The 12,518-nt window shown below is 35.5% G+C and overlaps 1 protein-coding gene across 1 annotated transcript in view; it reads right to left on the bottom strand.

The window, feature by feature from the left end:
* The window catches only part of RFX3 (regulatory factor X3), a 331,177-nt gene that overhangs the window by 92,479 nt on the left and 226,180 nt on the right, over positions 1-12,518 (bottom strand). Inside the window, 2 exon segments of the mRNA XM_049773246.1 lie at positions 7,842-7,961; positions 11,842-12,023. Of these exon segments, the coding sequence (XP_049629203.1) occupies positions 7,842-7,961; positions 11,842-12,023 (302 nt within the window).

The raw sequence follows: 12,518 nt of genomic DNA, 5'->3' as shown, positions 1-12,518 counted from the left end.
AAAAAAAATCACCAATTCCATGAAAACTTGCAAGTATTCTTTGCAGATAAATCCCCAGGAAAGTAGTTATTAGTTGGGCTAGGTACAATTTATCGAGGTTTTAGTTCATATTTAAGTTTTTTAGCACTTTTTCTTTTCGGGGGCAGGTGATACATATTTCTGTGCTCAGGGTTTACTCCTGGTTCTAAATTTAGAGATTACTCCTTGAAGTGCTCAGGGCACCATAGGGGGTGCCAGGGACTGAACCTGGAACAGCCATATGCAAAGTAAGCATCATATTCCCTATCCTCTGTAATATCTCATTAGCCCTTCTCTTTTTCCCCTTGATCTCATTATCATCTTCACTGTGCTGTACTGCTTTTCAGGAATTCAGAGACCAAACCAGAAAGTAAAAACACTAAAAAAACAAAAAACAGAAAACACAGAGGGGCCAGAGAGATAGCATGGAAGTAGAGTGTTTGCCTTGCAGGAAGAAGATGAAGAAGGATGGTGTTTCGAATCCTGGCATTCCATATCGTCAGTCCCCTGAGCCTACCAGTAGTGATTTCTGAGTAGAGAACCAGGAGTAACTCCTGATTGCCACCACGTGTGACCAAAAATAATAATAATAAAGTGTAAAAAAAAAAAAAAAAGAAACTCAGAATAGTTTATAACAATCCATATAACATATAACTGCAATAAGTACTGCTCCTTTCTGACTATACATCACTGTTTATAACCCAAAATTAGGATTCAACAATTTTGATAAAAGATGAATATCTATGAATTAAAAAAATTTAAGACCTTGAAAAATGATAATAGATGATCATTGATTGACTCTTCAATATGGAAACTTAAATTAGAAATAATATCTGGGGGAAGCCACTGAACTCTGCTGGAACTCAGATGCCAGCACCCCTATCTGTCCGTCCTCTGTGCTGTGCTCCATTTTCAGCCTGATTTCATCCTGTGTGTGGCTATCTGCAGACAGCACGCCTTCCCTGAAGCCTTCCCTGAAGGTGAATTTACACGCCCAGAAAGGGAGGAACCAGAGGAGCGCAGCCTCTGCGCTTCACTTCCAGGTCCTGAATATCATTTAGCCAAAGAATACAACCACAACATGTAGAAAAACCCACAATACAAGTGTGACAATGGGGAAAAAACACAGGCCAGCGCCAGACATAAAGAATGACGATGACAACTCTGATGATTTGAACATGACCAACCAACTAACCAGTCTCTCAGATAAGGAGTTTAGAGTCGCAATATGGAAGATATTCAAAGAACTCAAAAAAAGTATAGAAGAGAACACTAATAAGAATCAAGAGAATATGAAGATAGAAATCAGAAAACTCCAAACTGAAATTTCAGGTCAAATAACAGGTCTGAAAAACTCAGTAGATGAATTGAAGAAAAACATGGTAGAGCTTTCCCATGGGTTAACAGGATCTGAGGATAGAATTTGTACACTGGAAGATGAGATGAATAACAATTCCATACAGCAGAAGAAATTGAAAAAAAGACTTACAGCAAATGATCAAGCAATGGAAAAATTTCTAAAAGAATGTGAACAGATGAAAATAGAAGTCTATGATAAGCTCAACAGAAACAACTTAAGAATCATTGGAGTCCCAGAGCTCCAGAAAGAAAATCTCCAGGAAGAATCAATGGTCAAGAACATCATTAAAGAGAAACTACCAGAGCTAAAGAATACAATCCTGCATGCCCGAAGAGTACCAACTAAAAGAGACCCCAGAAAAAACACCCAAGACACATCCTAGTCACAATGATAAATCCCACAGATAAGAGACAGAATTCTGAAAGCAGCAAGATCGAAAAGAGAAATTACATTCAAGGGAACATTCTTTTCTTTTTTTTTTTTTTTTTTTTTTGGTTTTTGGGCCACACCCGGTGACGCTCAGGGGTTACTCCTGGCTATGCGCTCAGAAGTCGCTCCTGGCTTGGGGGACCATATGGGACGCCGGGGATCGAACCGCGGTCCATCCGAGGCTAGCGCAGTCAAGGCAGGCACCTTACCTTTAGCGCCACCGCCCGGCCCCCAAGGGAACATTCTTGAGATTTACTGCAGACCTCTCACTGGAAACACTCAAGGCCAGAAGGCAGTGGTGGGACATACTGACAAAACTCAATGAAATAGGGGCCGGAGAGATAGCATGGAGGTAAGGTGTTTGCCTTTCATGCAGAAGGTCATTGGTTGGAATCCCAGGGTCCCATATGGTCTCCCGAGCTTGCCAGGAGAAATTTCTGAGCATGTAGCCAGGAATAACAACCCCTGAGCACAGCCGGCTGTGACCCAAAAACCAAAAAAACAAAAACAAAAACAAAAAAAAAACCCTCAAAGAAATAAATGCTTCACCTAGAATACTGCACCCAGCAAAACACACTTTCAGGTTTGAAGGAACAATACATGGTTTCACAGACAAACAACAGTTCAGAAACATCACTAACTCAAAACCATACTTAAAAGAAAAACTCAACGGCCTACTTTAAGACAAGACTGACCAAAGGACACACCAAACTTTGATATAAAGATGGCACTAACTCCCAGCACAATTCTTTCTCTCAATGTCAATGGACTAAATGCACCAGTTAAGAGACACAGAGTGTCTAAATAGATCAAAAAACTCAATCCAACCTTCTGCTGCCTAAAAGAAAAGCACCTGAATAGTCAGAACAAACACAGACTCAAAATAAAAGGCTGAAGGAAAATCATCCAAGCAAACAACACCCATAAAAAAGCTGAAGTGGCCATACTAATATCAGATGATGCAAACTTTATACATAGGAATAATGTAAGGGACAATGATGGACATTTTGTATTAATCAAGGGATACGTACAGCAGGAAGAAAGCACTCTCCTAAATATATATGCACTGAATGAGGGGCCGCAAAATATTTAATACAATTGTTGACAAATCTGAAAAATAATATCAATAACAACACGATAATTGTGGGAGACCTAAACACGGCATTGTTAACAATTGACAGGTCAACCAGACTGAAACCCAACAAGAATATACTAGACCTGAAAAGAGAAATGGAAGAAAGAGGCCTACTAGATATATACAAGAAACTCCACCCCCAGAAGCCTGGATACACATTCTTCTCCAATGTACATGGGACATTCTCCAATATAGACTATATGATACCACATAAAACATACCTCCATAGTATCAAGAAGATAGAAATCTTACAGGCTACCTTCGCTGACCACAAGGCCCTGAAATTATATGTGAACTACAAAGGGACACAAAAAAAATTTAATACCTGGAAGTTGAACAGTGTAATACTGAATAACCAGTGGGTCCGAGATGAAATCAAAGAGGAAATCAAAACCTTCTTAGAAACAAATGACTAGGGAGACACAAACTATCAGAACCTAACTGACACAGCAAAGCAGTACTGAGAGAAAAATTTATAGCTTTGCAAGCACACATCAGGAAACAAGAAGGGGCATACCTGAATAGCTTAATGACGCAGCTCATAGAATTAGAAAGTACTCAACAAAAGGACCCAAAAATAGGGAGACAGAAGGAAATAACAAAGCTGAGAGCAGAAAAATATGAAGTGGAAACCGGAAAAACAATCCAAAAGATCAACAAAAGCAGAAGTTGGTTCTTTGAAAAAATAAACAAGATTGATAAACCACTGGCAAACCTAACAAAGAAAGAGAGAGAGAGAAACTTGGTAACTCCTATTAGGAATGAAAAAGGAGAGATCACTACTGATGTGGTAGAGATCCAAAGGGTAATCAGAAACTACTTTGAGAAACTCTATGCCACTGGAAATGAAAACCTGGAAGAAATGGATACATTTTTGGACTGCTATAATCTTCTATGGTTGAATGAAGAGGATGTAGCATATCTAAACACACCCATCACTATTGAGGAAATTAAGACAGTAATCAAATGTCGCCCAAAAACAAAAACCAGGCCCAGATGGATTTACTAATGAATTCTTTCAAACCTTTCAAGAGGAACTTCTACCAATCCTGGCAAGACTCTTTCATAAAATCAAAAAAAAAACAGGTACACTTCCAAATAGCTTTTATGAAGCCAACATCACCTTGATACCTAAACCAGACAGAGATGCTACCAAAATAGAAAATTAAAGACCAATATCGCTGATGAATACAGATGCAAAGATCCTCAACAAAATCCTGGCAAATAGGACTCAAAGCCTCATTAAGAAGATCATCCACTACGATCAAATAGGTTTCATCCCAGGAATACAAGGCTGGTTTAACATCCGTAAATTTATCAACATAATACACAACATCAACAACAAGAAAAATAGAAATCACATGATCATATCAATAGACGCAGAGAACACGCATTCTTGATCAAATCTCTCAGCAAGATGGGAATGGAAGGAACTTTTCTCAATATAGTTAAGGCCATCGACCACAAGCCAGAGGCAAATATTTTCCTCAATGGAAAAAACCTGAAAGCCTTTCCTCTAAATTCTGGCACAAGACAAGGCTTTCCTCTCTCACCACTCCTATGCAAAATAGCACTGAAAGTACTTGCTGTAGCGATTAGGCAAGAAAAAGATATCAAGGGAATCCAGATAGGAAAGGAAGAAGTCAAGCTCTTGCTGTTTGCAGATGACACGATACTCTACCTAGAAAACCCTAAAGTTTCTACGAAAAAGTTTCTAGAAACAATAGACTCATATAGCAAGGTGGCAGGCTACAAAATTAACACACAAAAATCAATGGCCTTTCTATACACCAATAGTAATAAGGAAGAAATGGCCATTAAGAAAACAACCCCATTCACAATAGTGCCACACAAACTCAAATATCTTAGAGTCAACTTGACTAAAAATGTGAAGGACCTATACAAAGAAAACTATAAAACTCTGCTCCAAGAAATAAGAGAGGACACGCGGAAATGGAAGCACATAACCTGTTCATAGATTGGCAGGATTAACATCATTAAGATGGCAATCCTCCTCAAAGCATTGTACAGATTTAATGCGATCCCTCTAACAATATGACATTCTTCAAAGAAGTGATCAGGCACTTTAGAAATTCATTTAAAACAATAAACACCCTAGAATAGCTAAAGCAATCATTGGAAAAAAGAATATGGGAGGCATTACTTTCCCCAACTTTAAACTGTACTACAAGGCAATAGTTATCAAAACAGCATGGTATTGGCATAAAGACAGGCCCTCAGATCAGTGGAATAGGCTTGAATACTCACAGAATGATCCCCAGACATACAATCACCTAATTTTTGATAAAGGAGCAAGAAATCCTAAATGGAGCAAAGAAAGCCTCTTCAACAAGTGGTGTTGGCACAACTGGCTAGCCACTTTCAAAAAATTGAACTGAGACCCCCAGCTAACATCCTGGAAATCGAGTTCCCATACGACCCAGCTATACCACTCCTAGGAATATACCCTAGGAACACAAAAATACAATACAAAAATCCCTTTCTTACACCTATATTAATTGCAGCACTATTTACCATAGTAAGACTCTGGAAACAGCCAAGATACCCTTCAACAGATGAATGGCTAAAGAAACTGTGGTACATATACACAATGGAATATTATGCAGCTGTCAGGAGAGATGAAGTCATGAAATTTTCCTATACATGGATGTACATGGAATCTATTATGCTTTGTGAAATAAGTCAGAGAGATAGAGAGAGAAAGATGCAGAATGGTCTCACTCATTTATGGGTTTTAAGAAAAATGAAAGACATTCATGTAATAATGACTTTCAGACACAAAAGGGAAAAGAGCTGGAAGTTACAGCTCACCTCATGAAGCTCACCACAAACAGGGATGATTTTAGTTAGAGAAATAACTAGGTTTTGAACTATCCTAATAATGAGAATGTACGAGGGAAATAGAAAGCCTATCTAGAGTATAGGCAGGGGTTGGGTGGAAAGGAGGGAGATTTGGGACATTGGTGATGGGAATGTTGCACTGGTGATGGGTGGCGTTCTTTACATGACTGAAACCCAAACACAATCATGTATGTAATAAAGTTGTTTATATAAAAAATTAAAAAAAGAAATATATCTGATAAAAACCATTTAACAAGTATCTTCATTTCCTATTTCTTATTCATTGTGTCTTTCACCAAAGTAGTGTCTGCCCCAAAACAGTGTCATCTCCATACAAAGTATTGAAATCGTTCACTGTTTTCTTCAATCTGTTACTGAGATTCAGTTATTTTTGTATAAAAATAATTTAATTATCTTCAGATATAAGTTAGTTATGATTCATATGACTTTAGTTTTTTCTTTTATCTTTCAAAGCTGGATAGATACCATACAGTGAGTAAAGTGCTTGCCTTGCTTGTGGCTACCCAGGTTCAAACCCTAGCAAACATCTGGTCTCCATACCATATCAGGAGTGATCCCTGAGTGGAGAGCCAAGCAAAAACCCTGAGCACCACTGGGCGTGACCCCAAAATAAATAAAATAAAATAAAATCTTTTCTCACCATATTACTCCACCCTCTTCTTTATTCTGGGTCCTTGGCCAGAGACAACATAGACTTTAGCGAAAGGTGCTTTTGTTTACATGATTCCCTCTGAATGTCACTTGCCTTTCTCAATTTAAGTCCCTATTTTTATTGTTTTGGGGCCACACCCAGAGGTGCTCAGACATTACTCCTGGCTCTGCACTCAGAAATCACTCCTGGCCGGTGCAGGGGTCTATAGGACCATATGTGATCAAACCTGAGTCAGCTGCATGCAAGGCAAATGTCTTACATGCTGTGCTATCACTCCTGCCCTAAAATCTCCATAGCACTTTATCTAGAAAATTGCCTTCTCCTCCCTTTTTATTTCTCCTTCTGCTCTTAAGAATATGATGATTCCTCTGTATTTAGTTCTTGACTATTTTTCATATTGCTTTACTTTAAAAAAAATCTCCATTTCTCTCCTCTTATTTTGTTAATTTTGAATTGCCCAGGGAATGAAGTCAGGGCTTCACACATGTAAGGCAGGTATTCTAACACAGAGGAACCCCCTGAAAAGGTCACTCCCTCCCAATTCCTTCTCAGCTTCTAACTTCTCGAAGTCTTACATCTGCTTACAGCAACTTGCGCTAGTTATTTGTGGACTAAACTTACAAGGTAATAACACTGTATCTGTCATAACTGAGCTATGCTAGATAAAATGGAGGGGCTTCTACATTTTACTTATCCCAAAATATAACAAAAATTACATAAGACTATTATATATACTTTGGCTATATAAAATTATTGGATTATGTAAGTCATTTACTATCTCTGGAACTTACTGGAAATACAAGCTTTTAATGCTTTGATTGTCATTAGGATGCTGAAGCCAGACTGAACTGAAGCATTTTTTTTGAATTTTGAGATGTATTCTAAAACACCATCCATTTATACAACCATCCATCCATACATCCATCCAAGTTCTTCAGATCTCTTACAACTTTAATATCTACAACTGTCTTTGGAAATTGGATTAAAAAATATAGAATGCCCGATAGTCTTTAATACCCATTAATAATTCAAACTGCATCAAAAAGCTCATAAATACTCAAAATAAAGTTTCTTTGAGTATTCTGGTATCTGTTTAAATTTGCTTATGTTTGTGTTTAGTTTCTGTCTAAAAAAAGACAAGGCATACAGAGTAAAAGGGACCAAAAAGAGTGACTAAGAAATTAAAATTGTGGAAAATCAGATAAATTAAATGCTAAGTCATTTTAAATTTCTAGAAAATGTATGTCAATAATAATGACATTCTTACACACATCGCTATTTAACTTGTGACCCTCCCTAACAAAAATAGGCATGAACACCTAAAAACTACATAACTTTAACATGTCAATAATTCTAAAGTTTACCTTTGTTTCTGTTGCATGGGTTGTTGTCTCATAGCCATATATTGCATGTCTTCTTGTAGACGATTAAGAGGAGAATCTGGCTTAACACGAATCCCATAGTAATGGTACTTGGAGTTTCCTCTTTATGAAAAAAAAATCAGACATAAAAAGTCAAACTAATAATTAATTATATAAAGTATGCCTTTACTGCCTATTTTAAAAAATGAGCAGTATATAATAAAGTTATATATTTATAATTTACCTAATTCTGAATTTGTATATTTTTATGGAAACTACATTAGAAGTAAAATAATATTCTCTATCAACCAGCAAGAAGCCTATTCTAAGGAAAATATTTCCTTTTAAACCTTCACTTAAATATTAAGTTAATTTATTAAATTATTTCATTTTTATATGCATATATATTTAGATATATAGAACTCAAATTTTTCTATTTTTAATTTAATTCAGAAAGAGAAATGGTGGGAGCATTTTCTGACTAATAAAAAATTTATTTTTTTAATAATTTTTATTGTGATCAAAGTGAATTACAAGTCTTTTGCAGTAATATTTAAGGTGCATAGTGACAAAGAATTAGGACCATTCCCACCACCATTGGATGCATAGTAAGATTATAAAGTATATCAAATAAATATTATGTAATATTGTAAGGTGTTTACATGAAATACAAAAAAAATTTTTTTTTTGGTTTTTGGGCTACACCCGGTGACGCTCAGGGGTTACTCCTGGCTATGCGCTCAGAAGTCGCTCCTGGCTTGGGGGACCATATGGGACGCCGGGGGATCGAACCGCGGTCCCTCCTAGGCTAGCGCTAGCAAGGCAGACACCTTACCTCTAGCGCCATCGCACCGGCCCCGAAATATAAAAATTTAATTTATTGTTACAGTTTAGATAACATAGTTACAATAATGTTAACTATTATGTTTTTGGTTCTGGTTTAGGGGCCACACCTGGTGATGATCAGGGTAATACTTTTGGCTCTGTGCTCAGCAATCACTCCTGGCAGGCTCTGGGGACCATATGGGATTCCTGGGTTTGAACCCCAGTCCTTCCCAGGTTGGTTGCGTGCAAAGTAAATGCCCTACTGCTGTGATATCACTCCGGTTATGGTTTTGATGTTACTAGTTACAGTACTTCAATACCACTAAGTTCCTGTAACAATACATGAAGTGTGGATTATTTTATACAAAAATAGAATAAAATTTTACTTGAAAATAATATCTACATATATTAGGTGAGTCTAATACATTTGAAAGACATTAAAATAATATAAATACTGCTAGTTTTATAAAACAAAGGTATTTGAATAACTAACTGCACTGATTTAGCAAAATACAGTGCGAAAAGTCATAGTTTATCTAAGAACAAAAAGGTCTTCAATTTGCAGAGAATTAGACCTTTTCTCTAAATCCACTGCAGAAGAGCAAAAAGTAAAACTACAAATCCACAAACCAAGCTAAGCTAACTAGTATTGTTCTTTTATGCTAACTTGAAAATTGTAGAGAAGAGAGACAAGGGTTCAAAGCAGGTGAAATTCACCAGGGGATACAGTTAATGGAAAAGATGCAAGGCAAAATAAGCTCTCTTGTGAGACTTCAGTTTCTAGTTTCTGTGTCCTACAAATAGGCATGTTGCTGAGGCTAGTGGGGAGACAGTTTCTAATATTCCATTAGAGATGCTGAGGGGAAAACAGCATGTTTCATGATCTTACTTGTTTGACTTATTTTGGAGAAGGGATCTAGCAATAAGAGATCTTTTGGTTTGCCTTTATTTAGAAACAAGGCAGAAGTATCTGTATTTAACTCAGGTTAAACTTTAGACAAGGCATTGATAGGATTGAAAAAACATACCAGATAATTTTACTAGTAACAAATATACATTTAGCTTGTTTTACTAAAAGTATCTAACTTTGATTGCAGTCCTGTTATAATAACATAATTTGAAGAGGTGTAAAATTATACACCTAAAATATACACAGCAAACTAATTGGTTCAATTTTAAAAAATATCTGAGTATAGTTTACCTCATGATTTATATTCCTTTTAGTTCATTGGCTTAACAATAAAAAATAAAAGGTAAAAGTTTTTTGTGGTAGAAACTTTTATCTGATCCCTTTCAATGTCAATTTTTCTACTGTAATTAGAGTTCTGTTATCTTTATATATTTTTAAAACTTTCTCCATGGAATTTTTTTTCTTACTTATTTCTTTGTTATTCTAGGCTTTGCTTTCTATCCTTAATTGCAACACTACATACAAGTTTAGAGGAAACAGGGAGACATAATTACTATAGTGGGAGGGGGCATCTAAAAGTAAAAGCTAAAATATTGCAATATGTACTTAAAGTATGGATTCTACTCATTCACAAAGCCAAAGAACCCCAATTTGTCCCTTTCTATTTGAAAGATATATTTCAAGGTTTAAATGGAGCCTGAAAATTGGATCCTTTGAAATCTCTTTCCAACAAAAGAAGCACAATACCTCTATTAGAATGTTGAATAAAGCCCAAAGTTTCAAAATATTGGCATGGGATGCATAACTACTGAGCCATCAGCTGGAAATAGTAGGTTAGGTCTCTAAATAATGATTTTAGAATGTGGTTCAGAAAAAAATGGAGAGAAATAAAAATACTTTTTTTCTAGGTACTGGAAGTAGTCTGAAGAGATAATCAGTTTAAAATACACTTATTTTTTGAAGTATAGGAAAAATAAACTATATTTATTAAAAAGCTGAACCTTCAGCAATCTGCAAGCTACTGAATCACATAAATGTAACAGAAAGGAATAATTCACATTTTGAAAACATATAGACCATTTAAATTCCTTAAATCAAAACATATTTTATAATACAAATAGTCAATAATATTTTATAGTTTATAAAGTTTGTAATAAATTCAATTACTCAAGCTTTCATTTTCTTAAAAAATTAAGATCTCTTCTAGAATACAATTGTAACCTGTAATTAATTACATACATATCTACTTTCTGTTATACAGGATATCTTTAGTTTTAAGCTTGCTAATACAAATTACTATAATATTTAAAAATCAAGAATATTCATTTTACCAGCTACTTAATTATGTTATGACAATTTGTAACATTTATAAAAATAGTCAAAAATATAGTTTCATTCTAAGTATTATTTTCATCATTTTTGATTCAGAAAACACTCCTTTATTTCAAAAAAAACAAAAAACAAAAAACTAAGAATCTTCTATACACTATTGGCTACCACTATTGCTTTCCAATGTGAAGGAACTGTACTATATAAGAATTTTCATACATATATAGTTCAGAATAAAGCATTTAAAAATGCAGAAAGCAGATAACTAAAACCATTTTATAAGAAAAGTTTCAAAAATCTTATTTTCAAGTTCACAAAATTATTTTGTTCTCCAGAAATGAAATAAAAATCAATCTTAATTTATATAAACTTAATTTATTTGGATCAGCTTGTGCTCACGGATTACTCCTTGCTCTGCACTCAGGAATTACTCCTAGATGGCCCTGGGGGCCTTATGTGTAACCGGCTATGCTGCAAACAAGGCAAAGAACCTACCCTTTGTTCCACTGCTCTGTCCCCAGTCTTAATTTCTTAGTGTAACCCAATAGTATAGTTATGCACGATAATGTCAAGGTAATTCTGCTAGAAATGAGTTACAGTTTTACTTATTATTTTATTTTACTCATAAGTGATCACAATTATTTTCAGAAGAATAAACTAACATTTTTAAAGCATATGTAAATTTCATTTGGTTATTTCATAGGACTTGAGAATCAACTCTTATCAAAGCTTTGCTCAGTTGATGCTGGAACAATGTATCATTCTGATTTGGAAGCAACAATAATGATCTTTGATTTAATGACTAATTTTATAAAATGAGCTAATGCGCCATTATTTCTTCTTTATATGTTTTCCATAGTCAAGCATTATTATTCAATTAACTAAACAACTCTTAACTTTACAAAAGAGAAATTTATAATCATACTTCTCAATACTAACCTCGTTCCCAATCTCCTGGTTCGTAGTCCCATGAAAATTGATCTTATTAGTTTTCCAAAAGAAGCAGCATTGACTGGATCCAGTTTGTGTTCCTGACAGTGTCGTAGGTAGTGGTTGTATAGAGTGCTTCTGGGAAGACTCACTCCTTCTGCTGTCTCATAATTATCCAACAGCCACTGGAGCTAATATAATTAAGACAGTAAACACACACATAAAAAAAAAACCCATATCATTTACCATATAGTATCTGTAGGATACTATAAGCAGAAAACATACAAAAATTTACAAGATCTTCATCTAATCTTCTATAAGGACAAATAATTATAGTTAAAGGTCAGTCATCTGACCTGAAAATGCTCAAAAACACTGTAAAAGGTAAAAAATAATTTATGGGGGCCGGGCGGTGGCGCTGGAGGTAAGGTGCCTGCCTTGCCTGCGCTAGCCTAGGACGGACCGCGGTTCGATCCCCCGGTGTCCCATATGGTCCCCCAAGAAGCCAGGAGCAACTTCTGAGCGCATAGCCAGGAGTAACCCCTGAGCGTCACAGGGTGTGGCCCAAAAACCAAAAAAAAAAAAAAATTTATGATTACATATCATGCTATTAATTCAAATATTTAAGGACAGAAATAATAATATTTTCTAAATGACTGCTATTTGGAGATAAATTTCTCCCATTA

The sequence above is a fragment of the Suncus etruscus genome, chromosome 1, assembly GCF_024139225.1.
Source record: "Suncus etruscus isolate mSunEtr1 chromosome 1, mSunEtr1.pri.cur, whole genome shotgun sequence".
In the NCBI taxonomy this organism is placed as follows: domain Eukaryota; kingdom Metazoa; phylum Chordata; class Mammalia; order Eulipotyphla; family Soricidae; genus Suncus; species Suncus etruscus.
This window is presented reverse-complemented; position numbering and strand designations above follow the sequence as displayed.